At 46.4% G+C, this 26,856-nt stretch overlaps 1 protein-coding gene across 1 annotated transcript in view; it reads left to right on the forward strand.

The window, feature by feature from the left end:
• Nucleotides 1-670: 670 nt before the first annotated feature.
• Nucleotides 671-26,856, forward strand: part of LOC125133862 (uncharacterized) — a 56,094-nt gene continuing 29,908 nt past the window's right edge. The window contains exons 1-4 of the mRNA XM_047792490.1: nucleotides 671-782; nucleotides 1,055-1,143; nucleotides 6,849-6,912; nucleotides 14,034-14,100. Of these exons, the coding sequence (XP_047648446.1) occupies nucleotides 749-782; nucleotides 1,055-1,143; nucleotides 6,849-6,912; nucleotides 14,034-14,100 (254 nt within the window). The 5' untranslated portion in view covers nucleotides 671-748. The remainder of the gene's footprint in view (nucleotides 783-1,054; nucleotides 1,144-6,848; nucleotides 6,913-14,033; nucleotides 14,101-26,856) is intronic.

The following is a 26,856-nucleotide window of genomic DNA, read 5'->3' on the forward strand; positions in this document are numbered from 1 at the left end:
CACACCACAGCCACAGCAACAGCAAATCCGAGGTGTGTCTGGAACCTACACTACAACCCACCACAATGCTGTGATCCTTAATCCACTGATCAAGGCCAGGGATCGAACCCACAACTTCATGGTTACTAGTAGGATTTGTTTCCTCTGCACCACGAAGGGGAACTCCATATAGGCGGTTAATCTTCACAGGCAGTTGTTTTTGGTGGACCCATTGTCTCTTGCTGTCCAGCTTGGAAGGGCCACTTTCCTAGGGCACGGGGCTTCTTTCATTCTCCTGGGAACCTATCAGTGTTATGTTTATTTTACAATAAATAATGAATACTGATGCATTTTTTGATAATGCGTATTTGATGCATCATCAAATATTGCATATTTGATAACTTTCCTAGCTACAACAACAACAAAAAAACCAAAGACAATTGTAAAGTGAGTGCGGAGAAAAAGAGAACAAGCCTGGTGGTCAGGCAAAGAGAAGGAAATTTATTAAAGGGAGACTAGAGGGAGACTGACCCTTGAGAAGAGCCAGCCCCCTGCCCTTCTGGCGGGCTTTTTACACCCCTTAGCCAGAAAATAGGATACCCTGGGTCGGGGGGTGGGGTGGAGGTGGGGGTGGGGGGGTTAGTTTATCTTTAGCCTGCAGCTGGACTCTGGTGCTCACATCCTCTTGGGAAAGCCGGAGGTGTCCCACTGCAGGGTGGTCTTGGGAGAGGAGGCGCCAGGATGTCGCTTGAGCAATGCGGTCCGTCTCATGGGTCACCGTGACCTCATATTTTGTTTGCCAGGTCAGCACAATGAGCCATTTAAACAATGAGCCCCCACGGAGGCCCCAACACTGCTAAGTCCGGGCATTCCAGGAGGGGTCATCCCCTCCGAGAGGGGGAGGTGGGGCTGGCAGCTTTCTGGGACTCTTTTACATAACACTCCGCCTTTTCACTGCCTCTTATTGGCCTGCAACCACTCTGGGGGAGGGGAGCTGGGGAGGGGGCTGGGAGTCTCCGGGGACCCGCCGCAGGGGCCGAAAACCTTCGAGAAGAATTTTGCATCTTTCACGTAGCGCTTAAGGAGCGTCCGCCGCCGACCGAGCTCCACACACTGGTTTTTGTCACCCGTCCATGGACAGTGTCTGCAGCTGATGCATCTTCGGTAAGTTACCTGCCCTGCCTGTGCTTCCCTGTAAATGGGACCAGGAAGAGAAGGTCTCGTTCAGTGTGAGGACTCTGCTTACAAAGGTACCCCTCCCCGCCGCATAGTAAGTGCTATCTACCTGCTAGCTTTGGCGTTCTCGTTGGGGCTCTGCGGTTAACGAACCCGATTAGCATCCATGAGGACGCGGGTTCGCTCCCTGGCCTCGCTCAGTGGGTTAAGGATCTGGCATTGCCGTGAACTGTGGTGTAGCTTGCAGACACGACTCGGATCGTGGGTTGCTGTGGCTGTGGTGTAGGCCGGCAGCTGCAGCTCCGCTTGGACTCCTGGCCGGGGAACCTCCATATGCGGCGGGTGCGGCCCTAAAGAGACAAAAAGACCAAAAAAAGTTAGTTTTTATTATTGATGTTTTTATTATCCATCCAGTTATTTCAGCTAAAAATTGAGGAGTTCTGAATGCCCTTCCTCCCCTTCCTTCCCATTTTCATTCTCCAAAATGTATCTTTTTTTTGGGGGGGGGCTATTTCTTGGTCCGCTCCCGCGGCATATGGAGGTTCCCAGGCTAGGGGTTGAATCGGAGCTGCAGCCACCAGCCGACGCCAGAACCACAGCAACGCGGGATCCGAGCCGGGTCTGCAACCTACATCACAGCTTACGGCAACGCCGGATCGTTAACCCACTGAGCAAGGGCAGGGACCGAACCCACAACCTCATGGTTCCTAGTCGGATTCGTTAACCACTGCGCCACGACGGGAACTCCAGGAGTTGACATCTTTATGATATCATCTATCCCATCAGTAGCATTGTGTAGCTCTCCTTTAAAAATAATTGAGACATAACTGAATATAACATTGTCTTAATGTTTGATGCTAACAATTTGATATATGTAATACTGTGAAATGATTAACACAATAAGTTCTGTTAACAGCCATCACCCAGTATAGTTACCAAACTTCTTGTGATGAGAGCTTGTTAAGATTTACTCTCTTAGTAACTTTCAAATATATTGTCGACTGTAAAATTGCACAACTCCAAAGTTGAGAATTATGTTTTTATTCAGCAGATTTTTTCAGCGCTCTTAAGCCCAGAAAACAGCCCCTCAGAGGGACTGCTAGCACATATAGGAGTTTTTGCCACAAAAACCAGGTAGTTGGGGGAGTTCCCATTGGGGCTCAATGGTTAACGAACCTGACTAGTATCCGTGAGGACTTGTGTTAGACCCCTGGTCTTGCTCAGTGGGTTAAGGATTCAGGGTTGCTGTGAGGTGTGGTGTAGGTGGATTATGTGGCTGGGCTCCCGTTTAATAGGCAGCCAGTTTGTATTCATCCTGAGTTCCTTCAGGACAGCTGGGGTGGGTCCTGGCTGCAACATCTTTTGTTTACTTGTGTGGCAGGTGACAATTTTCATCCACAGCAATATAATATTCCTTTTTTTTTTTTTTTAAATAAATGGCTGCACCCAAGGCATAGGGAAGTTCCCAGGCTAGGGGTCACATTGGAGCTGCAGCTGCTGGCTTACGCCACAGCACCGCTCTGAGCCGCATCTGTGTCGTACACTGCAGCTTGTGGCAATGCAGGATCCTGAACCCACTGAGCAAGACCAGGGATTGAACCCAAATCCTCACTGTTATTACGTTGGGTTCTTAACCTGCTGAGCCACAGTGGGAACTCTTTCTTCCCATTTTTCAAATCAGATTTGTGGTGGTGGTTGTTATCGACTTGTATGAGTTCTTTATATATTTTAGATGTTAGTCCCTTATCAGATATGATTTGCAAAAGTTTCCTCCCATTCCTTAAGGTGCCTTTTCATTTTGCTAATGGTTTCCTTTGCTGTGCACAAGACTTTAAGTTTGACATCTTCCACTTGCTTATTTATATGTTTGTTCCCTTTGCTTTTGGTGGCAAATCCAAAAAAATCATTGGCCAACTGATGTCAAGGAGCTTATTACCGTTTATTTTTCTTTGTTTTTAGGGCCGCACCTGTGGCTCAGATTCCGTGTTCCTGTGGCTGTGGTGTAGGCCAGCCTCCATATGCCATGGGTGTGGCCCTAAAAAGACAAAAAAAAAAAAATCATGAATAGAATCAAGTGAAATGCTTTCTACATTTGTTTTTCTATTGCTATTTTTTTCTTTTTTGTCTTTTGAGGGCCACAGTGGTATATGGAGTTTCCCAGGCTCTAGGGGTCTAACTGGAGCTGTAGCCACTGGCCTACGCCAGAGCCACAGCAACACCGGATCCGAGCCGCATCTTCGACCTACACTATAGCTCATGGCAACGCCGGCTCCTTAACCCAATGAGTGAGGCCCGGGATCAAACCCGAAACCTCATGGTTCCTAGTTGGATTCGTTTCTGCTGCGTCATGGTGGGAACTCCCAGACTCTTTTAAAGAGTGTCTGGGAGTGAGATAGGGCCTGGTTGAGCCTGGCCTAAGGGCAAGTCACTTTGAATATAAGTTTCTCCAAACCTCTGATTTTTCTTGCCTCAGGGTCTTTGCAACTGCCACATAGGAACCTGGAATTCACACTTCTCCCCAGAAGACTCTGCTTAGTTACTCTTCTACCCCCTTTCACCTTCCTCCCTTCCTCCCTCTCCCACCATCAACTTTTCCTCTTTATACTCTTAAAATATCCTGCTCTCCTTCATAGTCAGTTATTTCTGTGTGAAGTTGTAGGTTCCCCTCTGGCCCCTGGGGCACTGGGCCTGCAGTTACTTCCTGGCACATAGTAACCCTGTCCAGCCTCAGAGCCTTTGTACTTACCATTCTCTTTGCCTGGCAACCTCTCATCCAAAACTTAGCTTAGGAGTTTCCTGGTGGCTCAGCGGGTTAAGGATCTGGCGTTGTCACTGCTGTGCTACAGGTTCTGTCCTTGGGCCAGGAATTTCCACATGCCATAGGAGCAGCCAAAAATTAAAAACATGGCGCAGCGGAAATGAATCCAACTAAACCATGAGGTTGCGGGTTCGACCCCTGACCTCTCTCAGTGGGTTAAGGAGCCGGCATTGCTGTGAGCTATGGTGTAGGTCGCAGACAGGACTCGAATCTAGTGTTGCTATGGGTGTGGTGTAGGCTGGCAGCGGTAGCGCCCATTAGACTCCTAGCCTGGGAACCTCCATATGTTTCGGGTGCGGCCCTAAAAGGACAGAAGACAAAAACAAAAACAAAAAAACAACTAAGCTTGAATGTTACCTCCTCGGAAAGGTCTTCCTGGCCATCTATCTAAAATAGTTCCACCTTCCAATCCCTTTCTTGTATTCATTTCCTAGATCTGCTGGAACAAATTGTCACAGACTTGAGGGACTTAAAACAACCACAATTCATTCTTTCCTGGTTCTGGAGCCAGAAGAATGAGATCATGGTGTCAGCAGGGTTGGCTCCTGCAGGAGATTCTGAGGGATTGTCTGTCCCCAGCTGCTCCTGGCTTCTGGTGGCTGTTGCTATGCTTGGCTTAAGGATACAAGTTCCAGCAGTCACCTCTGTCTCATTTCACCTTCTCTATGTCTTCTCCTCAATGTGTTAAGGATATTTGTCATTGGGTTTAGGCCTCACCCGGGTAATCTAGGATGATCTTATCTTGAGATCCTTAACTTTTTAAAAAATTCTTTTATTTGCTTTTGAGGGCCACACCCACAGGACATATAAGTTTCCAGGTGAGAGGTCCAACAGGAGCTACAGCTGTTGGCCTACACCACAGGCACAGTAACTCAGGATCTCAGCTGTGTCTGCGACCTACACCACAGCTCAGAGCAACGCCAGATCCTTAACCCACTGAGCGAGGCCAGGGATTGAACCCACAGCCTCATGGATACTAGTCAGTCTCGCTACCACTAAGCCACAAAGGGAACTTCCTCAAGTCTTTTTTCACAGCTGCACCTGTGGCATATGGATGTTCTCAGCTAAGAGTCGAATTGGAATTGCCACAGTCCCGGCAACACTGGATCCCATTGGCATCTGTGACCTACACTGAAGCATGCGACAATACCAGATCCTTAACCCACTGAGCAAGTCCAGGGATTGAACTCACATTCTCACAGAGATTACATTGGGTCTTTAACCTACTAGGGGTCAAATTGGAGCTGCAGCCGCTTGGCCTACGCCACAGCCACAGCAACTCAGGATCTGAGCCGTGTCTTCGACCTACACCACAGCTCACGGCAACGCCGGATCCTTAACCCATGGAGCGAGGCCAGGGATCGAACCTGCAACCTCATGGTTGGTTCCTAGTCGGATTCCTTAACCACTGAGCCACGACGGGAGCACCCAGAAATGATCTAGTTTATTAATGTTTTTTAACAGCCGCTTATGACCCATTGGAAGGCTTGGACTAGCCCTCAAAAATTTGAAGAGGGAGTTCCCGTCATGGCGCAGTGGTTAACGAATCCGACTAGGAACCATGAGGTTGCGGGTTCGGTCCCTGCCCTTGCTCAGTGGGTTAACGATCCGGCGTTGCCGTGAGCTGTGGTGTAGGTTGCAGACGCGGCTCGGATCCCACGTTGCTGAGGCTCTGGCGTAGGCTGGTGGCTACAGCTCTGATTCGACCTGTAGCCTGGGAACCTTCATATGCTGTGGGAGCGGCCCAAGAAATAGCAAAAAGACAAAAAAAAAATTTTTTTTGAAGAGAAAATTTTCAGTGTTGCTATATAAACAACACACACACAAGATAGATAATATCGGAGTCTATCACCTAGAATAAGGATGAGAGCTGAGACCAGCTATATCCATATGGGTTGGATATCGAGATTGAGAACAGAGGCCACATGCCTCATTTGTTCCAGAGTAATCTTGTCTGGGAAGATAAGACTGTAACCCAATAAACGACTTGGCTGTTTGCTTGAAGAAATTCCATAAACCCATTGGTCCGTCCAGACAGTTTGTTCATAGAGCTGCTCATCTACCAATGTTGAAACATGGCTTCCTTCAAAATCCTCACCCTGTGTGGTGACCGATTCTAAACCTTAATGTTTTGATGTTTGTCTAGTCCTAACCAGCGAACTCCCCTTGAAAGTCTCACCTTGGAGTCACCTTTGTGGCTCAGCGGTTAACAATCCCCATTAGGATCCATGAGGATGTGAGTTCAATCTCCGGCCTCCCTCAGTGGGTGAAGGATTCGGTGTTGCTGTGAGCTGTGGTGTAGGTCACAGACCAGGATCACACCCTGCATTGCTGTGGCTCTGGCATAGGCTGGCAGATGCAGCTCCAATTCGACCCCTAGCCTGGCAATTTCCATATGCTGTAGGTATGGCCCTAAAAGGCAAAAGAAAAAAAAAGTCTCACCTTGAACCCATTGATGTCTCATCTCAATGCCTATACATTTCTTTTTTTCTTTTTTTTTTTTGTCTCTTCTAGGGCCACCTGCAGCACTTGGAAATTCCCAGGCTAGGGATCTAATCGGAGCCGTAGCTACCAGCCTACGCCAGAGCCACAGCAACACGGGATCCGAGGTGCGTCTGCAACCCACACCACAGCTCACGGCAACACCAGATCCTTAACCCACTGAGCAAGGCCAGGGATCGAACCCACAGCCTCATGGTTCCTAGTTGGATTCGTTAACCACTGAGCCATGACAGGAACTCTATACCTACACATTTCTCCTGCCCTCTCCCTTCGGAGGCAGCACGGAGAGTGTGAAGGTGGTTTCACTGCTCACTGGGGCAGTTATAATACATTCAGTTGTGTGTGGTTACAGGGTTTCTGCTGTTTTTTTCAGGAGTTGACATTCCACCAGGATCCATTTGAGACTCCCCTCGCTGATAATCTTAGATTCTCAACAGGTAAGTCCTCTGGAACCTCCTGCCCAGGAGTTTCTGCAACCTTGACAGTCTGTGTGTCTCACAATGGAGCTGATCTCTTATTGTTGAGCCCCTAAATGTTTTTGTCTTTTTGCTATTTCTTTGGGCCGCTCCCTCGGCATATGGAGGTTCCCAGGCTAGGGGTCGAATCGGAGCTGTAGCTACCAGCCTACACCAGAGCCACAGCAACGCGGGATCTGAGCCGCGTCTGCAACCTACACCACAGCTCACGGCAACGCCGGATCGTTAACCCACTGAGCAAGGGCAGGGACCGAACCCACAACCTCATGGTTCCTAGTTGGGTTTGTTAACCACTGCGCCACGACGGGAACTCCGAGCCCCTAAATGTTGAGCTTTCTTTGACTCCTAGGAATAATGTTTTAGGCATCTTTGATGATCTGATCAGATTTGAAACCTTCTGTCCTTTGCAGAATACTTCCTGTTATTAACGTGTTACTGTGTTGGCGTTCCTGTTGTGGCTCAGTGGTTAACTACCCTGACTAGCATCCATGAGGACACAGGTTTGATCCCTGCCTTGCTCAGTGGGTTAAGCATCTGGTATTGATGTGAGCTGTGGTGTAGGTAGTGGCTCAGATCCTGGGTTGATGTGGCTGTGGTGGAAGCTGGCAGCTGAAGTTCCAATTTGACCCCTAGCCCGGGAACCTCCATATGCCGTAGGTGCGGCCCTAAAAAGCAAAAACAAGACAAAACAAAACAAAAAACTAACTAAACAAAAGAAAAAGGGAGGAAATTCTGACACGTACTACAACCTGGATGAATCTTGAGGACATACTAAATGAAAGAAGACGGTCACCAAAGGGTAAACATATGATTTCACGTCTATGAAGTACCTGGAGTAGTTAAAATCATAGAGACAGAAAGTAGAAAGAATTGGAGTTCCTGTTGTGGCCAAGTGGTTAATGAACCTGACTAGCATCCATGAGGACGCGGGTTCGATCCCTGGCCTCGCTCAGTTAAGGATCCAGCATTGCTGTGAGCTGTGGTGTAGGTCGCAGAAGTGGCTTGGGTCGTATGTTATGGTGGCTGTGGTGTAGACCGGTGGCTACAGCTCTGATTGGACCCCTAGCCTGGGAACCTCCATATGCCAAGGGGTAGGCCTGAAAAAAAAACAACAAAAAAAAAGAAAGAAAGTAGAAAGAATTATGGAGGTGGATGCATAACAATATGAATATATTTCGTACCACAAAACTGTGTACTTTAAAAATATTTAAGGTAAATTTTATGCATGCGTGTTTTACCAGAATTTAATGCATGCGTGTTTTGAATTAAAATTTAAAAGCCCTTATTGAAAGCATGTAGACTCTCTTGTATTCAGAGTGCTGAAGAAATACAAAGTTAAAATTATAAAAAGAAAAAATATCTTTCGGATGAATATAGGAGTTCCCTTGTGGTGGAGGAGGAGCCGGCGTTGTCACTGCTGCAGCTTGGGTTGCTGCTGTGGCATGTGTTTGATCCCTGGCCCGGGAACTTCCACATGCTGTAGGCGTGGCCAAAAGTAAAAAATTTAAATAAAAAAAAATCTTATAGATAAATGTAATTTTTTTTGGGGGGGGGGTGTCTTTTTGCCTTTAGGGACGTTCCTGAGGCATATGGAGGTTCCCAGGCTAGGAGTTGAATCAGCTATAGCCGCCGGCCTACGCCTGAGCCACAGCAATGCGGGATCCCAACCCCATCAGTGACCTACACTACAGCTCACGGCAACGCTGGATCCTTAATCCTCTGAGCGAGGCCAGGGAATGAACCTGCAACCTCATGGTTCCTAGTTGGATTTGTTTCTGCTGCCCCATGATGGGAACTCTTTTTTTCTTTAAGTAAACCTCCAGGAGTTCCCGTCATGGCCCAGTGGTTAACAAATCCGACTAAGAACCATGAGGTTGTGGATTCGATCCCTGGCCTCGCTCAGTGGTTTAAGGATCAGGCTTGCTGTGAGGTGTGGTGTAGGTTGCAGATGCGGCTCGGATCCCGAGTTGCTGTGGCTGTGGCATAGGCTTGGCAGCTACAGCTCTGATTAGACCCCTAGCCTGGGAACCTCTATATGCCGAGGCTGTGGCCCTAGAAAAAGCAAAAAGACAAAAAAAAAAGCAAACCTCCATAAACCAGTACTAGAGTCATTTTTGTGACACTGAAAAGATGTCCTTTGCCTATTTTCAGTCATTAATTATTCCATCCCGGGCAACCAATGATCTGGTTTCAGTTTCTATGAAGTTATGATTTCTCGGTAGTTCATATAAATGAAATCATCATATAAAATGTAGTCCTTTGTGACTGGCTTTCATTTTAGCATAAACTTTTGAAGTTTATGCTACATGATAGTATGTATCAGTAATTCCTTTTTATTCCTGAGTAGCATTTCATTGTATGGCCTTACTGCACGTTTGTCTTTTTATCCATTTACCAATTGATAGACATTTGAATTGTTTCCGTATTTTGGCTATTGTGAATTATGCGCCTATGAACATTCACGTGTGAGTTTTGATATGGACATAGATTTCATTTCTCTCTGGTTGATGGGTTGAATTGCTGGATCATGTGATGAATTTATGTTTTTCAACTGCCATGCTGCTTTCCGCAGTGTCTGCACCATTTTAAACTCCCACCAGCTTTATGGGAAGGTTCCAGTTTCTTTAAGTCTTAACCAACACTTCTCCTTTGATTTATGTCCCTCAAGTAGGTGTGAAGCAGTAACGCATGATGGTTTTTAAGAAACTATAGTTAAGGGACTTCCCATTGTGCACTGGAAACAAGTCCAGCTAACATCCATGAGGATGCTGGTTCCATCCCTGGCCTTGCTCAGCGGGTTAAGGACCTGGCATTGCTGTGAGCTGTGAGCTGTGGTGTAGGCTTCATTCTGGCTAGGGGTCGAATCACAGCTATTGCTGTCGGCCTACCCCAGAGCCCCAGCAACACAGGATCCGAGCCGTGTCTGCGACCTACACCACAGCTCACGGCAACACCAGATCCTTAACCCACTGAGCGAGGCCAGGGATCGAACCTGCATCTTCATGGTTCCTAGTCGGATTCGTTAACCACTGCGCCATGATGGGAACTCAACGTTGGATCCTTAATCCACTGAGTGAGGCCAGGGATCAAACCTGTGTTCTCATGGATACTAGTCATTCATTTCTGCCGAGCCTCACTGGGATGACTTTATTTTTAATCCAACGAAATTGGTAGCATCTGTCCCCATGAAGAAGTTTCCATCACTGTGTTCTTCTAAGGTGGGTGACACTTGGAGCCATGCTGGGAATTGGGTGGAATAAGATTCTGTTTCCTCAGTATCTCTTGCTGGAAGTCTTTGCTTTGTTGTGCCGTCCCCACTTTGTTCATCTTGCTCTGGAGGATTTTTCACATGGAGTAAAGATTGGAGTAACGTTCAGTCTTCGGGGTGTTGCAAGGTGGGTCTTCCTTTTGTACAGTGGGATGGGGCAATTTTGCAGGAAGGAGTGCGTGAAGGCAATCACAGGCCTTTTCTCAGTCTGGTAGATCAGGTCCTTTGGGAAAGCGCACATATGGAATTGGAGGGCCTGAATTTGATTGTTTTCAAAGTATTCATGCTCATGAACTCCACAGAAGGGCTTTCTGGATCAGATTCACGGGCCCAATTTGAAGACTGCTCTTTATGGGTCAACTCAAAGTGTCATATTTTCCAGGAAGCACGCTTTTTTTTTTTTTTTTTGGTCTTTTTGACTTTTCTAGGGCTGCTTCCCTCGGCATATGGAGGTTCCCAGGCTAGGGGTCTAATCAGAGTTGTTGCTGCCAGCTTACGCCACAACCACAGCAACATCAGATCTGAGCCTCGTCTGTGACCTATATACACTACAGCTCATGGCAATGCCGGATCGTTAACCCACTGATCAAGGCCAGGGATCGAACCCGCAACCTCATGGTTCCTGGTCGGATTTGTTAACCACTGCGCCACGACAAGAACTCCATCCAGGAAGCATCCTAATTTCCCTCAGTTATGTTGTGTTCCTTCTTTTCTCCTGAAAAGATCCTTGCATGCACATGACCCTTTGTTTTCCTTCCTTAAAGTATATTTGTTTCAACAAATATTATATTACGTACCTGCTGTGTGCCAGGTGCTGTGTTTGGCTCTAAAGTTAATATGGTGAATAAAGAAATAGGCATGTCCTTCCCACCATGGAACATTCAGTCCAGTGGGAGAGACGATGCCAGTGAAATAGCCACACAAATAAATGCTAAATGACAAGTGTGGTAAGTACAGGGGGAGAGACACGTGACACTTGGTATGGTTCCAGGGGAGGACTTGTTAGGGAGGCCAAGAAAGCTGCTCCGAGGAGAAGAGAAGTAGTTGAGGAGTTCCCATCGTGGCGCAGTGGAAATGAATCTGACCAGCATCTATGAGGATGCAGGTTCGACCCCTGGTCTTGCTCATTGGGTTAAGGATCTGGTGTTGCTGTGAGTTGTGGTGTAGGTCGCAGACTTGGTTCAGATCCAGAGTTGCTGTGGCTGTGATGTAGACCAGCAGCTCCAGGTCCCTAAAAAGCAAAAAAAAAAAACACCAAACTTTTTTTTTAAGGCCTGCACCTGGGAATATGCAGGTTCCCAGGCTAGGGGTCAAATCAGAGCTGCAGCTGCCAGCCTACACCACAGCCACAGGAACGCAGGATCCGAGCTGCGTCTGCAACCTACACCACAGCTCACGACAATGACGGGTTCTTAACCCACTGAGGGAGGCCAGGGATCGAACCTGTGTCTTCATTCAGGCACTGCTGAGCCATGATGGGAATTCCCCCCCCAAAAAAAGAATTCTATCAACAAAGTGCAAAGCAACCGCAGAATGGAAAACGTATTTGCAAGTCATACATCTGCAATGGGTCTAATATCCAGAATATGTAGAGAACTCTCAACACACAACCACAAAAAGACAAATAATATAATTGAACAATGGACAACGCATTACAATGACTTTTCTTCAAAAAAAAAAAAATTGCAGATGGCCAATAAGCACATGACATGAAAAGATACTCAACATCATTAGGCAGACAGTAGGGAAAAAATAGATATCAAGACCACACTGAGAGGAGTTCCTGTCGTGGTGCAGTGGTTAACGAATCTGACTAGGAACCATGAAGTTGTGGATTTGATCCCCACCTTGCTTAGTGGGTTAAGGATCTGGCATTGCCGTGAGCTGTGGTGTAGGTTGCAGACGCAGCTCGGATCCTCTGTTGCTGTGCCTCTGGCATAGGCTTGGCAGCTACAGCACCAATTAGACCCCTAGCCTGGGAACCTTCAAATGCCGAGGGAGCCGCCCTAGAAAAGGCAAAACGAAAAAAAAAAAAAAAAAGCAAAGACTGCCCTGAGATACCTCTTCACACCTCCTAGGATGGTGGTGATGATGATCCAACTTATAATAACAGGTATTGGCACGGACGTGGATAAATTGAAACCCTTAAATGTTGCTGACTGAAATGGAAAATAACACAGCAGATGTGGCAACCTGGCAGTGCCTCAGCAAGTTAAACATGCAGTTAGCAGGTAGATCCAGCCATTCCAGAGCACATTCGCAAGAGAATTGAAAACATTTTCACGTAAAAATGTGTACACAGCTGTTCATAGCAGCATTATTCCTACTAGCCAAAAAGTGGAACCAACCCAGATGATCATCAGGTGGTGAACAGATGGAAAAAAATGTGTTGTGTCCAAGCAATGGAATATTATTCAGTCATGAAGAGGAGTGAAGTCCTGATACATCCCACCGTATGATTGGCTGTTGAAAACATGCTAAGTGGAAATGTCACAGAGAAAGGAGGACATTCCATTTATATGAAATGACAGAATACACAAATGTGTAGATTGAACGTACCTTAGTGGTTGCCCGGAGCTGGGAGGAGGGCAGAATTAAGAGCGATTATTACTGGATTTTTTTTGGAGTTGGTGCAAATGTTCAGGAATTACGGAAGTGGTAATGTTTGAACGACGTTGTGAATGTACTAAAAAACACATACCATAAAATTTACCTTAAAAAGGGTGATTTTTATGGTGTGTGAATTACACTGGTGAAAAGATGGAGTGGTTTCTTAAATTGGGTGTTTCTTTTAGCTCATTTTGACACTTTATTGCTTCTGCCTCTTAGTCTTAGATATCTCAGCATCTTTTAGGAGATGGGGAATACAGAAAGCAATTCATCAAAGAAAAAAAAGATCCTGCTGGCCCCACATCTGGCCCCGGACAGTGAATTTTGTGGTGGTTTGGCTTAGCCATGGTGCCTTATCAAGCTGAATATGATTTTGAAGGAAGACATAGGACACCAAGCTGGAACTGATATCAGTGAAATAAAATTCATGTTTATTTCCTTTTTTAAGCCCATGCCTGTGGCATCTGGAGGTTCCCAGGCGAAGGGTTGAATCAGAGCTGCAGCTGTGGGCCTGTGCCACAGCCAGAGCAACACTGGATCTGAGCCGCATCAGTAGTCTAGGCCGAAGCTTGTGGCAAAGCTGGATTCTTAACCCACTGAGCAAGGCCAGGGATCGAACCTGAGCCACAGTGGGAAGTGACATTAATTATGCATTTCCAGTGTGGTCCTTAGTTCCTCTTTTCCCTTTCTCCAAAATCTGGGACTTTCTGCCACTGCTCCCTGCATCTTCCCTAGATGTTTTATTGACATAAACTTTTTTGCTTTTAGGGCCACACCCAGGGCATATGCAAGTTCCCAGACTAGGGGTCCAATCAGAGGTACAGCTGCTGGCCATAGCCACAGCCACAGGGACACAGGATCCAAGCCACGTCTGCCACTTAAACCACAGCTCGTGGCAACTCTGGATCCTTAACCCACTGAGCGAAGCCAGGAATCGAATCCGCAACCTCATGGTTCCTAGTTGAGTTGGTTTCCGCTGCAACACAACGGGAACTCCGATAAACTCTTTCTTGAGTAGAGAAATAGAATTAGGAGAGTATTTGTGGGTAGTGATTAGCTGGCCCTCACAGTGGTGTTTATTTGAATATTAGTATAATGGGGTTTGGGGGGGGCAAGCCTTTCTACTTAAGTTTCTTGGTGCTATCGATAGTGTGAAAATGAGTTTCTAATTTCATCCTAAAAAGAAAGCAATTTATTTTTCTAGGATTTAAGATGTCTTCGTTGGTCAAACTTCATAGAAGACGAAAAAGAAAACCTTCAGTAGCTATAAGGTAAAGTGAGATATTCTTTAAATTTGTGTCTTGGGTTTTTGTTGACACCAGGGTAAAATAGCAGAAAACGAGGACATAAATACAGATATCAAGATTTAATTTTTTTGCTGATTTCCCTTCAGTTTTAGTTTATATTTAAAAACTGTGTCTTTTGGAATTCCCATCATGGCTCAGCAGTTAATGCATCTGACTACCATCCATGGGGACGCAGGTTCAATCCCTGGCCTTGCTTATGCTGTTTCTGAGGTCTAGGTTCCAGGGAGCTCGTTGAAATAAGCAGCTCAGCCAACTCTGCACTCGGTGTTGGAACCACTTTAGGAATCCTGACCCCGGTGGAAGCGAGTCCAACTAGTATTCATGAGGATGTGGGTTTGATCCCTGCCCTTGCTCAGTGGGTCAGGGATCCGGCATTGCCATGAACTGTGGTGTAGGTCGAAGTTAAAGTTTGTTGCTGTGGCTGTCACGGTGGCCGGCAGCTGTAGCTCTGATTTGACCCCTAGCCTGGGAACGTCTGTAGATCACAGGTGCAGCTCAAAAAGCAAAAAAAAAAAAAAAAATGAATCTTGCCCCCCAGTAAATTGCTGGTACCACTCATTTAGGAAACTCTGCTAAACAGCTACTCCTAGCATGTGACGCATGGCCAATTGCTAATGTTGGAGTGGAGGTGCTTGCATTTTTTTGTTTGTCTTTTTTTAGGTCCCAACCTGTGGCTTGTGGAGTTTCCCAGGCTAGGGGTCTAATTGGAGCTGTAGCTGCCGGCCTACATCAAAGCCACAGCAATGAAGGACCTGAGCCGTGTCTACCCCCTGCACCACAGCTCATGGCAACACCGGGTCCTCAACCCACTGAGGGATCGAACCTGCATCCTCATGGATGCTAATGGGGCTCATTAACCGCCGAGCCATGACGAGAATTCCAAGGTGCTTGTAAATAAAGCCAGCGTGGGAACTGCTATAGATCTGAGTGTTAGCCTGCATCACAGCACCTCGGCCTGCCGTCCTGCCTGCCTGGTACGGAGTAGGCACTCCTTGGATATATGCTAGTTGGCATTGAGTGAATGAATGAATGTTTATTTGCTTTCTCCTCCCATAGCCCATTTGAAATGTTAAATAAGCAGCAGTTGTATAGCAAAGGAAAGTAGGGAAAAATTGTAAAAGGCAGACAGAAACATTCAAAATTTCAGCTGTTTTGAATCATAGTTTTCCATATCAAATTATCCCATATTTAGCCGTTTAAAAGAACACGCATTTATTATAATTACAGCTTTGTGGGTCAGAAGTGCAATGTGGGTCTCACCGGGCTAAAAAATCAGGGTGCCAGCAGGCTGTGTTCCTTTCTCAAGAGGCTGTAAGCTTCCTTATTCATTGAGAATATTGGTAGAGGTGTTCCTGTTGTGGCTCAAGGGTTTGAGAACCTGATACAGTGTCCATGGGGATGCGGGTTTGATCCCTGGGCTTCCTCCGTGGGTTAAGGATCAAGCGTTGCCGCAAGCTGTAGCGTATGTCACAGATGCAGCTCTGTAAATTCAACCCCTAGTCCAGGAAACTTTTGCATATGTTGCAGGTTCATCCGTTAAAACAAAAACATACACACAGGCAAACCAGAATATTGGTAGAATTCAGTTTCTTGTTATAGGACTGAAGTCGACATTTCTGGCCATCAGCTGAGGGCCATTTGCATCTTCTAGAGGCCCATTCCTTGGCCCGAGACCCCCTTCCTCCGTCTTAAAAGCCTGCAACATCATGTTTCAAATCTTTCCTCCTTCTCCAACACCCCTCTCTGGTTCCAGCCTGGAAAGGATCTCTACTCATGTGATTAGATTTTGAACCAGGTAAAGTACAGTGCACCCATCTCAAGGTCTGTATCCTTAATCGCATCTCTGAAGCCCCTCTTGCCCTGTAACGGAGCACAGCCACAGGCTTCAGTAATTTTGCCGTGAATGTCTTTGTAGGCCATTCTTCTGCTTGCCTTTAGGGCTCATGGCCTCAGTGGCCCTTGAGAGCATTGCTCCACGAGGGGCCAGCACAGCTCTTCTCTTTGATTCTAAGATACCATTAATTTATTGCAGATTTTTTTAGGATCCCACCAGTGGCATAGGGACGTTCCCAGGCTAGGGGTTGAATCAGAGCTGCAGCTGCCGGTCTACACCACAGCCACAGCAATGCAGGATCGGAGCCATATCTTCGACCCACACCACAGCTCACGGCAACACCAGATCCCCACCCTACTGAGCGAGGCCAGGGATCAAAACCTCATCCTCATAGATACTAGTCGAATTCGTTTCTGCGGCGCCACAATGGGAACTTATTAGAGAAATTTTTCAGATAAAAACTGAAGTAGAGAAACAATGTGGTATACCGCTGTGTATCCATCCTTTTATTCTAGTAAATACTGACTTGGCAAATTGCATGTCATCTATCCCCGTCCCACCCCAGTTTGAAATTATTTCCAGTCAATCTCAGAACATATTTTTACCTGTGTATTTATTTTAATATGTATTTCTGGAAGATGTCAGAGTTTACTAATGCAACTCTCCTAAATCGATGGGTTTTTTTTTTGTCTTTTTGCCTTTTCTAGGGCCGCTTCCCACAGCATATGGAGGTTCCCAGGGTAGGGGTCTAATCGGAGCTGTAGCCACCGGCCTACGCCAGAGCCACAGCAACGCCAGATCCCAGCTGCATTTCCGACCTATACCACAGCTCATGGCAACGCCAGATCCTAAACCCACTGAGCGAGGCCAGGGATCGAACCTGCAGCCTCATGGCTCCTAGTCGTATTCTTTAACCACTGTGCCGTAACGGGAACTCCCCTAAATCACTGGTTTAATATCACCAAATATCTAGAAACTGTTTATATTTCTTGATTGTCTTATAGAAGTACTTACAGTTTACATATTTTATATTTTTTTTTCCAAGGCTGCAGGTGTGGCACATGAAAGTTCCCAGGCTAGGGGTTGAATCAGAACTACCGCTGATAGTTGTAGCAATACCAGTTCCGAGTTGTGTCTTCAAACTACATCACAGCTTGAGGTAATGTTGGGTCCTTAACCCACTGAGCATAACCAGGGATCAAACCAGCGTCCTCATGGATACTGGTTAGGTTGGTTTCGTCTGAGCCTCAACAGGAACCTGCTTTCAGTTTGTTTTAATTGAGATCTAACATGTGCATATTACACTAGGTTGATGTCTGTCTTTCTTTTTTTGCGTAAGATGGACATAACACAAAATTACCATTTTGACGGTACATTTTTTCCTTTTGGTTGTGCCTGTGTCATGTAGAAGTTTGCCAGCTAGAATCGAACCTGAGCTACAGAGGAAACCTGAGCCACAGTAGTGACAATCTTCTCGGTCACCAGGCAACTCCCTTGACTGTACATTTAACTGTGTGGTTTCGTGGCGTTAAGTACCTTCAGCCTTGTGTAACCTTCGTCATCATTCATCTCCAGAACGTCATCATTGTTCCATGCTGAATCTTTTTGCCTGTTAAATAACTCCCCATTCCCCTCTCCCATATCAGAATTTCCGTCTTGGAGTTCCCGTCGTGGCGCAGTGGTTAATGAATCTGATTAGGAACCATGAGGTTGCGGGTTTGATCCCTGGCCTTGCTCGGTGGGTTGGGGGTCTGATGTTGCCATGAGCTGTGGTGTAGGTTGAAGAAGTGGCTCCGATTCTGAGTTGCTGTGGTTGTGTCATAGGCCTGCAGCTTTGCCTCTAATTAGACCCCTAGCCTGGGAACCTCCAAATGCCATGGGTGCGGCCCTAAAAAATCAAAAAGACCAAAAAAAAAACCTTACACTATATTTAAGTTTTCTTCTATATGTGGTTTCACACAAGTCCTTTTTTTTTCGTCTTTTTGCCTTTTCTAGGGCCAATCCCTCGGCATATGGAGGATCCATAGGCCAGGGGTCCAATCGGAGCTGCAGCCGCCGGCCCACGCCAGAGCCACAGCAACGCCAGATCTGAGCTGTGTCTGCGACCTACACCACAGCTCACGGCAACAGCAGATCCCTAACCCACTGAGCAAGGCCAGGGATCGAACCCACAACCTCATGGTTCCTAGTCGGATTTGTTAACCACTGCGCCACAACGGGAATTCCATACTTTAGTCCTTTTGTGCCTGGTTTATTTCATTTAACATAATGTCCTCAAGATTCATCCACGTCGTGGCCTGTGGCAGGATTTCCTTCCTTTGCAGATTTCCTTCCGTTGGATGTGTGATATGGCAGCTTGACTGGACGATGCTGTGCCCAGGTATTTGATCAAAAAAAAATTTTTTTTTTTTGGTCTTTTTGCCTTTTCTGGGGTCGCACTCACATCATATGGAGGTTCCCAAGGTAGGGGTCTAATCGGAGCTGTTGCTGCCGGCCTACGCCACAGCCACAGCAACTCCAGATCCGAGCCATGTCTGCGACCTACACCACAGCTCACGGCAACGCTGGATCCTTAACCCACTGAGCAAGGCTAGGGATCGAACCCGCAACCTCATGGTTCCTAGTCGGATTCGTTAACCACTGTGCCAGAACGGGAACTCCTGGTCAAACATTTTTATGGGTGTATCTGTGAGGGTGTTTTTTTGTTTGTTTTTTTTGGCTGTGCCCACTGCACATAAAAGCTCCTACACTAGGGATCAAACCCTTGCCACTCCAGCAACCCAAGCACGGCAGTGACAGTGCGGATCCTTCACCCACTGCGTCAGAAGGGAACTCCTCTGCGAGGGTGATGAACAATTAAGGGAGTTCCCATTGTGGCTCAGCAGATAAGAATCTGACTGGCGTCCATGAAGATGAAGGTTCGATCCCTGGCCTTGCTCAGTGGATTAAGGATTCAGTGTTGCCGTGAGCTGTGGTGTAGGTTGCAGATGAGACTTGGATCCCATGTTGCCCTGGCTGTGGCTGTGTCAAGGCCGGTGGCTACAGCTCCAGTTTGACCCCTAGCCTGGGAATTTCCATATGCTGCAGGTGCGGCCCTAAAAAAGACAAGGAAAAAAAAAAAAGATTGACTTGTTTTGTGGTGTAATATAGTCTAACCTTGAGTCTCTTCAATATGTACTTGAAAAACGTGTATTCTGCTGCTGTTGGGTGGAATATTTCATAGTGATTGATATTTCTTAAGCCTTTTTTTTTTTGGTCCCACATCCATGGCATGCAGAAGTGCTCGAGCCAGGGATTGAACCCTTGCCACAATCATAACCCAAGTCGCTTCAGTGACAACACTGGATCCTTAACCTTCTGAACCACAAGAGAACTCTTTATCTCCTAAACCTTTTTAATTCCATAGATTCCTCATCTTTTTAAAAAAAAAAGTCTTTTGTTACTTTTGAAGCAGATTTTCTAGAGTTTCCTGCAGGCTAGATTGTGTCAATTTGCATCCTCTGGTTTTTCTTTTCTTTTGCTTTTTAGGGCTGCACCTGTGGCATATGGAGGTTCCCAGGCTAGGGGTCTAATTGGAGCAACAGCTGCCAGCCTACCTAGTATCTTCAACCTACATCCCAGCTCACAGCAACGCCGGATCCTTAACCCACTGAGTGAGGCCAGGCATCGAACCCACAACCTCATGGTTCCTAATTGGACTCCTTTCCGCTGTGCCATGACGGGAACTCCTATTTGTATCCTTTGATGTCGTTTAGCCTATTCTTCTGCCTCTTGTATTTCCTGTATGTTCTACGCAGGTTTTGACGTGTTTGTGATTCAGGTGGTTTTTGGTAGTATAATTCCATAGGCGATGTTCACTTTTGTTGACAAGTACCTAATGCCTAATTATCTTTCTGTTTATATTGTTAACAACTATTGATCTTTGTCTAGGTCCATTAATTCGCTGGGGGTTGTGAACTGTTGATAACCAATTATTCTATTATTCTCTCATTATTTATTGACTGTTCTCTTTCTGTGATACCACCTTTCTTAGGTGGAACCCTTCACCCTTTGGAACAAGATAGCGTCAAAAGACATAAATAAGAATTGCATAAATCTATCTGTTGGACATGCTTGAGGTTTATAAATTATCTCAGAATACAGGTTGGGCAGAGAACACTTCTGTGTATCTCAAGAGTGTTGGCTTTTCAGTATCTGGTGTTTTGTTCTTGCTTTTGGTCATATTCTTTCTTTGGTCATTTCACTAGAATGCATTAATTTCCTAGCCCTTGGGGAGGTTAAAGGTATAAATTGTTTCTTGCTGTGGGATTGATTGGTGATCATTAAGCCCCAGCATCTCTGTGGAATTGCTTGACCGTGTTTTTCTTCTTGCTGACGGTATTGTTAGATTTCCCTGGGATCATAGGCGGATACCCAGGCAGTAACTGAGGGAATGGGCCATGTTATGGTTTTATGTGGCGTAGGCTGCATATCAATTCGTAATCCCCAATAACGGAGGGTTTTCATGTACTTGTATTGACCGGTGTGATCCCACATGGCAGAAATGGCAGCAAAACAACGGACAGTTACTTTCCTGTGAAGTAAGGGGGCAGCAGAGTCCTAACAGGCTGTACTGGAGTGTGAAGCTAAGGAGATAACCTGACATGCTGACAGTATGGCATGCAAAGTTTGGAATGTGTTGCTGTTGAAACCCACTATCCAGAGAGCGGTACAGCATCTTCCAAGGGTAAGGTCAGCTATATGTTTGGGTTATTGGTAATAACAGCAGTGTATTGGGGTTTTCATGAAATAGAAAAATGGAAGCACTAGGTGTTGAAGTTATCCTTTATATAGCAATTTTTTTTTCTTTCTGCTTTGTAGGGCTGTACCCGAGGCATATGGAAGATCCTAGGCCTATGGCACAGCCGCAGCACCACCAGATCCAAGCCACATCTGTGACCTACACCACAGCTCATGGCAACACGGGATCCTTAACCCCCTGTGCAAGGCCGGGGATTGAACCTGTGTCCTCGTGGTTATTAATTAGATTCATTTCAGCATTGGTATTTTCTTTCTTCTGTTTTTTCACTTATGTTTATAAAATATTAAGGGCAAATACAATAAAATACTCAACTTTTTACCCCAAATAAATACCACTACACAGCAAAAGCTGTTGAAGTTGCTAAGAAGGAGTATCAGCTCCCCAGTTCCCCTTTTGGGGAAACCTGAGGTGTTGGCAGTGGTGGTTTGGGGGTCCTGGTATATGGCAGTGTGTGAGTTTTTTGAATGAGGTAGTTGAAAAAGGTCAAGAAGTTTCTAGTTCTGGTTCCAGTAATTGTTTTCATGTGCTAAATGGGCTCCAGAAAACCTAAAGTTTTATTGAGTTAAAAAAAAATTCACAGAGTTCCCTTGTGGTGTGGCGGGTTAAGGATCTGGCTTTGTCACTGCAGTGGCTCTGGCTGCTGCTGTGTTAAGAGTTCTCCCCTTGGCTGGGAAACTTCTGCATGCCAAGGGTGTGGCCAAAAGTAATGTTAAAAATGTAAAAAATGTTAAAAAACCGTAGATATTAGCCATTGTGGCTCAGTGGTTAATGAATCCAACTAGGAACCATGAGGTTTCGGGTTCGATCCCTGGCCTTGCTCAGTGGGTTAAGGCATTGCCATGAGCTGTGGTGTGGGTCACATACACAGTTCGGATCTGGCGTTGCTGTGGCTATGGTGTGGGCTGGCAGCCACAGCTCTGATTGGACCCCTAGCCTGGGAACCTCCATATGCCGTGGGAGTGGCCCAAGAAATGGCAAAAAGACAAAAAACCCAAAAAACAAAAAACCTTAGATAACTTCTAAATTGTCATTTTAACTTTTTTTTTTTCTTTTTCTTTTTGCTTTTGAGTGCTTCACCCACGGCATGTGGAAGTTCCCATGCTACGGGTTGAATCAGAGCTATAGCTGCCAGCCTATGTCACAGCCATAGCAACTTGGGGTCCGAGCCACAGCTGTTTGGATCCTACAATGCTGGATCCTCTACCCACCGAGCGCGGCCAGAGATCAAACCCTCAACCTTGTGGTTACTAGTTGGATTTGTTTCCACTACACCACAACGGGAACTCATAAACTGTTATTTTCGTAGAAATCATATAGGGAGTTCCTATTGTGACTCAGCAAGTTAGGGACCGATGCAGGTGAGGATGTGAGTTCGATTCTTGGCCTCCCTGTTCAGTGGGTTAAGGATCTTGCATTGTCGCTGCAGTGGCTTGGGTCGCTGCTGTGATATGGGTTCAACCCCTGGCCTGGGAACGTCTACATGCCGTTTGGCCCAAAACAAAAAGCGTTCACTTTAGTACATTCGTTCCTTCTTTGTTTACGCATCGAACACCTGTCATGTGGCAAGCACTCTTCCAAGTGCTGGAGTTGAAACAGTGCATGGGACAGACCAAAACTCCCTGCCTTCTGGGAGCTTCCCTTCCTTCTCGGGATTAGATCACACATGTGCATTAGTAAAAATCCGTAGTATGTGGCTGGTGCTCCTCAACACTGTCAGCAAAGCCAAGAAAAGTTTGAGAAACTGCTGCAGCCAAGACATGTGGACTGTATGTAAGGTGGTATCTGGAATGGAATCCTAGACCAGAAAAACATGCATTAAGTAGAAATTGAACAAATCAGAACAAAGTATGGGCTTTACTTAACCATAGCCGTTCGTCTTATTGTGACTTATGTGCCATGCTAGTGGGAGATGCTAATAATAGGAGAGATTAGGTATGGGTTCTCTTGGAGCCCCCCCTTTTTTTTGCGTTTTAGGGCTGCACCTGCGGCATATGGAGATTCCCAGTCTAGGGGTTGAATCGGATCTGCAGCTGCTGGCCTACACCACAGCCACAGCAACACCGGATCCTTAACCCACTGAGTGAGGCCAGGGATGGAACCCAAAACCTCATGATTACTAGTCGGATTCGTTTCTGTTGTGCCATAATGGGGACTCTGGATCTATGTTATATACGTACCATCTTTTTACAGTTTTTCTAAAAATCTAAAACAATTTCTTTTTTTTTTTTTTTGGTCTTTTTAGGGCCACACCCACGGCATATGGAAGTTCCCAGGCTAGGGGTCAAATCAGAGCTACAGCTGCCAGCCTACACCACAGCCACAGCAACATGAGATCCAAGCTGCATCTGCAACCTACACCACAGCTCACGGGAACACTGGATCCTCAACCCACTGAGCAAGGCCAGGGATTGAACCTACAACCTCATGGCTCCTCGTCGGATTCGTTTCCACTGTACCATGAAGGGAACTCCCTGAAACTATTCTTAAAAATTAAGTGTGTTGTAAAAAACATGTGTGTGAGAGAGAGAGAGATCGAGAGAAGAAGAGAGCAGATCACATGAAGAAAAATGAGCCAGGTTGGAGGGGGAGGGGGCACAGGTTGGGGGGAAGGCGAGGGAGGGCCCTACAGAGAGAAGATGACAGTTGGGCAGAGCCCCGGCTGGGAAGCGAGGGAGCTGCCCACCTGGGTACCTGGGTGTGGGGCGAGGGGGAGAAGTGTGTGTTCAAGACAGGGAACGGCAAGGGGCAGGGCGCTGCGGGGGCGAACAACCCGGAGGCCCGCTGGTTGCCTTGGGGGAGCTGTGGGAGGTGAGGAGGGAATGAGGTCTGCCAGGTGGGGAGGGGGCTGGGCATCGGGAACCTTTTAAGCCCTGGTCAAGATTTTGGCATTGACTCTGGGCCAGATGCAGATGAAGCCGTGGCTCTGGCCTCCTTCCCTGTGGCACGGATCCCACCTCCCCATGGCCCACCTTTCATAGGCTTTGAACAATCCCGTTGGAGGGCAGCATTAGGCTTTAGAGCAGGGGTCGGACCACGCCAGCCTCGGGGTCACATCCTGTCCCACCTGTTTTTGTACAGAGCCATGTGCAAAGTTGAGCCTTGCCTTTTCCCTTCCTGCCTGCAGCGAGGTTGTTTCATACATTCAGAGTCTGTTTTGTAATGGATTTTCACATTCTGTATTCCATCCCGGGGTCCTCTTGACTTCCTAAATTAGTGTTAAGATTTATATACGTTAAGGTTCATTTTATGCTGTATTTAGTGGGTTTTGACGACTGCCTGTGTGTTGTGTCTCCACCATTACTGCATCATCCAGAATAATGCCCCTGCTTGGAAAAAAAAAAACCCTGTGCTTCACCTCTGCAACTCCTTCCTGGCAGACCCTTGCCCACCACCAGTCCTTTCCTCATCTCGTTAGTTTTGCCTTTCCCAGAATGTCGTATAATTGGAAGCACACACGATGTAGCCTATCGAGACTGGCTTCTTTGACTTAGCAATATGCATTCAAAGATTTATCCACGTCTTTTTTGGGAGGGCGAGCTGCAGGTGGGTCACATCGGAGCTGCAGTTGCTGTACCACAGTCCTAGCGACGCAAGATCTGAGCCTCGTCTGTGACCTGCACTGCAGCCCGTGGCATTGCCAGATCCCCAACCCACTGAGCGAGACCAGGGTTTGAACCCTCATTCCTCACGGTTGCTAGTGGGATACCAACCTGCTCAGACACAATGGGAACACCACTTATTTCTTTGAATTGCTCAAAAATATTTCTACGGATGTACTGTAATTTGTTTATTCGCCTATGGAAGGGTATCTTGGTTGCATACAGTTTTTGGCAGTTGTGAATAAAGCTGCGTAGGCTTTTGTGTGGATGCTTTTGTGTGGACACACATTTTCTGATCAGGTGTGATTGCTGACTGACCTGATAACACTGTATTCAGCTGTGTACTGACCCCTGCTCTTTAAAGTACTGTGGAAGGAACCCGTGTCTTTTTTGTTGTGTCCTTTTAACAGTGCCATGTCACTACTCTTTTCCTACTTCTGGAGACTTGACTGAAATTTCTCTAGAGGAGTGTTAAAATTCAAATTGTTTTCAGTGAAATTCGAAATGATGATGGAACTTCTAAGAGTAGATTCTTAAAAATCTTTTTAATTTTAAAATTTATTCCCGGTGGGTCCTATCCTGAGAACTTAATAGATCAGCGGTCTAATAAGTTGAGTAATTGAGATACACCAGTAAAAAGTTAAAAATAGTTGTACTAGCATTCCTCGAGGCGTTGGAGTGACATGTACATTTAATTTGAAATTGGAAGGAATGTGTTTCGACGGACTTTCTCCATAGGTACATAAGGTTCTCTCCCGATAAAGACATCAGACCGAAATAAAAGGAGTTCCCGTTGTGGCTCAGCGGTAATGAATCCGACTAGTATCCAGCAGGACACGGCCCTGCTCAGTGGGTTAAGGATCTGCCGTTGCCTTGAGCTGTGCTGTAGGTCGCAGACGTGGCTTGGATCTGGTTCGGCTGTGGCTGTGGCGGAGGTTGGCAGCTACAGTTCCAATTTGACCCCAGCCAGGGAACTTCTAAGTGCGACGGGTGCAGCCATTAAAAATACAGGTCACATTCACAGAGTTTTTATTACAGTATATTCTAATTATTTTATTATTATTGTTCATATCTTCTGTATCTAATTTATAAATTACACATAGATTGGTATGTGAATGAAAAACTTGATATAAATAGGGTTTGGTGCTGTCTGAGGTTTCAGGTATCCACTGAGGGTTTTGGAATGTGTCCCCTTTAGATAAAGGGGACTACTCTGTATATTTTTGTGGAGGGGAAGTTTCTGGTTTCATTTGGCATAATTCTCTTTTTTTTTAATGATTTTTATTTTTTTCCATTACAGTTGATTTACAGTGTTCTGTCAATTTCTACTGACATATATATACTGATATACATATTCTTTTTATATTCCTTTTTTTTTTTTGAGGGCCCCACCTTAGGCATGTGGAAGTTCCCAGGCTAGGGGTCAAGTTGAAGCTATAGATGCCAGCCTACAGCACAGCCTACACAATGCCAGATCCGAGCTGCATCTGTGACCTACACCACAGCTCATGGCATTGCCAAAACCTTAACCCCCTGAGTGAGGCGAGGGATTGAACCTGCGTTCTCATGGACACTAGTCAGATTCATTTCTGCTGAGCCATGATGGGAACTCCTATATATTCATTTTTCACATTCTCCTCCATCATGTTCCATCACTAGTGACTAGATACAGTTCCCTGTTTTGTTTTTTTAGTGGCTGCACCTGTGGCGTATGGAAGTTCCCAGGCTCTAGGGGTCAAATCAGAGCTCTAGCTGCCGGCCTACACCAGAGCCAGATCCGAGCTGCATCTTTGACCTACACCACAGCTCAAGGCAATGCCGGGTCCTTAACCCAACAAGTGGGACCAGGGGTCGAACCCGTGTCTTCAGGTTTACTAGTTGGATTTGTTGCTGATGAGCCAAGATGCGAACTCCCCAGCATAATTATTTTGAGATTCATCTGTGTTGGGTGGATTAAGTACATCATGTCTTAATTTTTTTAATTTTTTTGCTATTTCTTGAGCTGCTTCTACGGCATATGGAGATTCCCAGGCTAGGGGTCTAATCGGAGCCGTAGCCACCAGCCTACGCCAGAGCCACAGCAACGCGGGATCCGAGCTGCATCTGCAACCTACACCACAGCTCACGGCAACGCCGGATCCTTAACCCACTGAGCAAGGGCAGGGACCGAACCCACAGCCTCATGGTTCCTAGTCGGATTCGTTAACCACCGCGCCACGACGCCACGACGGGAACTCCCATCGTGTCTTTATTGCAGAGCAGTTTTGCATTTTACGGGGCTATGGCCTGTGTCCCACTGTAGTTTATGTGTTGAAGCCTTTATTTGGAGACAGGGCTTTTAGTAGGCGAATAATATAAAATGAGGTTGAAAGGGTGGGGTCCTAAGCCAATAGGATTGGTGGCCTTATAATAAGAGGAAGAGAGATCTCTTTCCATGTGGATGCACAAAGGCCATGCGATGACACAGCAAGAAGGTGGCCGTCTGC

The sequence above is a fragment of the Phacochoerus africanus genome, chromosome 8 (genome assembly GCF_016906955.1).
Source record: "Phacochoerus africanus isolate WHEZ1 chromosome 8, ROS_Pafr_v1, whole genome shotgun sequence".
NCBI classification, from domain to species: Eukaryota; Metazoa; Chordata; class Mammalia; order Artiodactyla; family Suidae; genus Phacochoerus; species Phacochoerus africanus.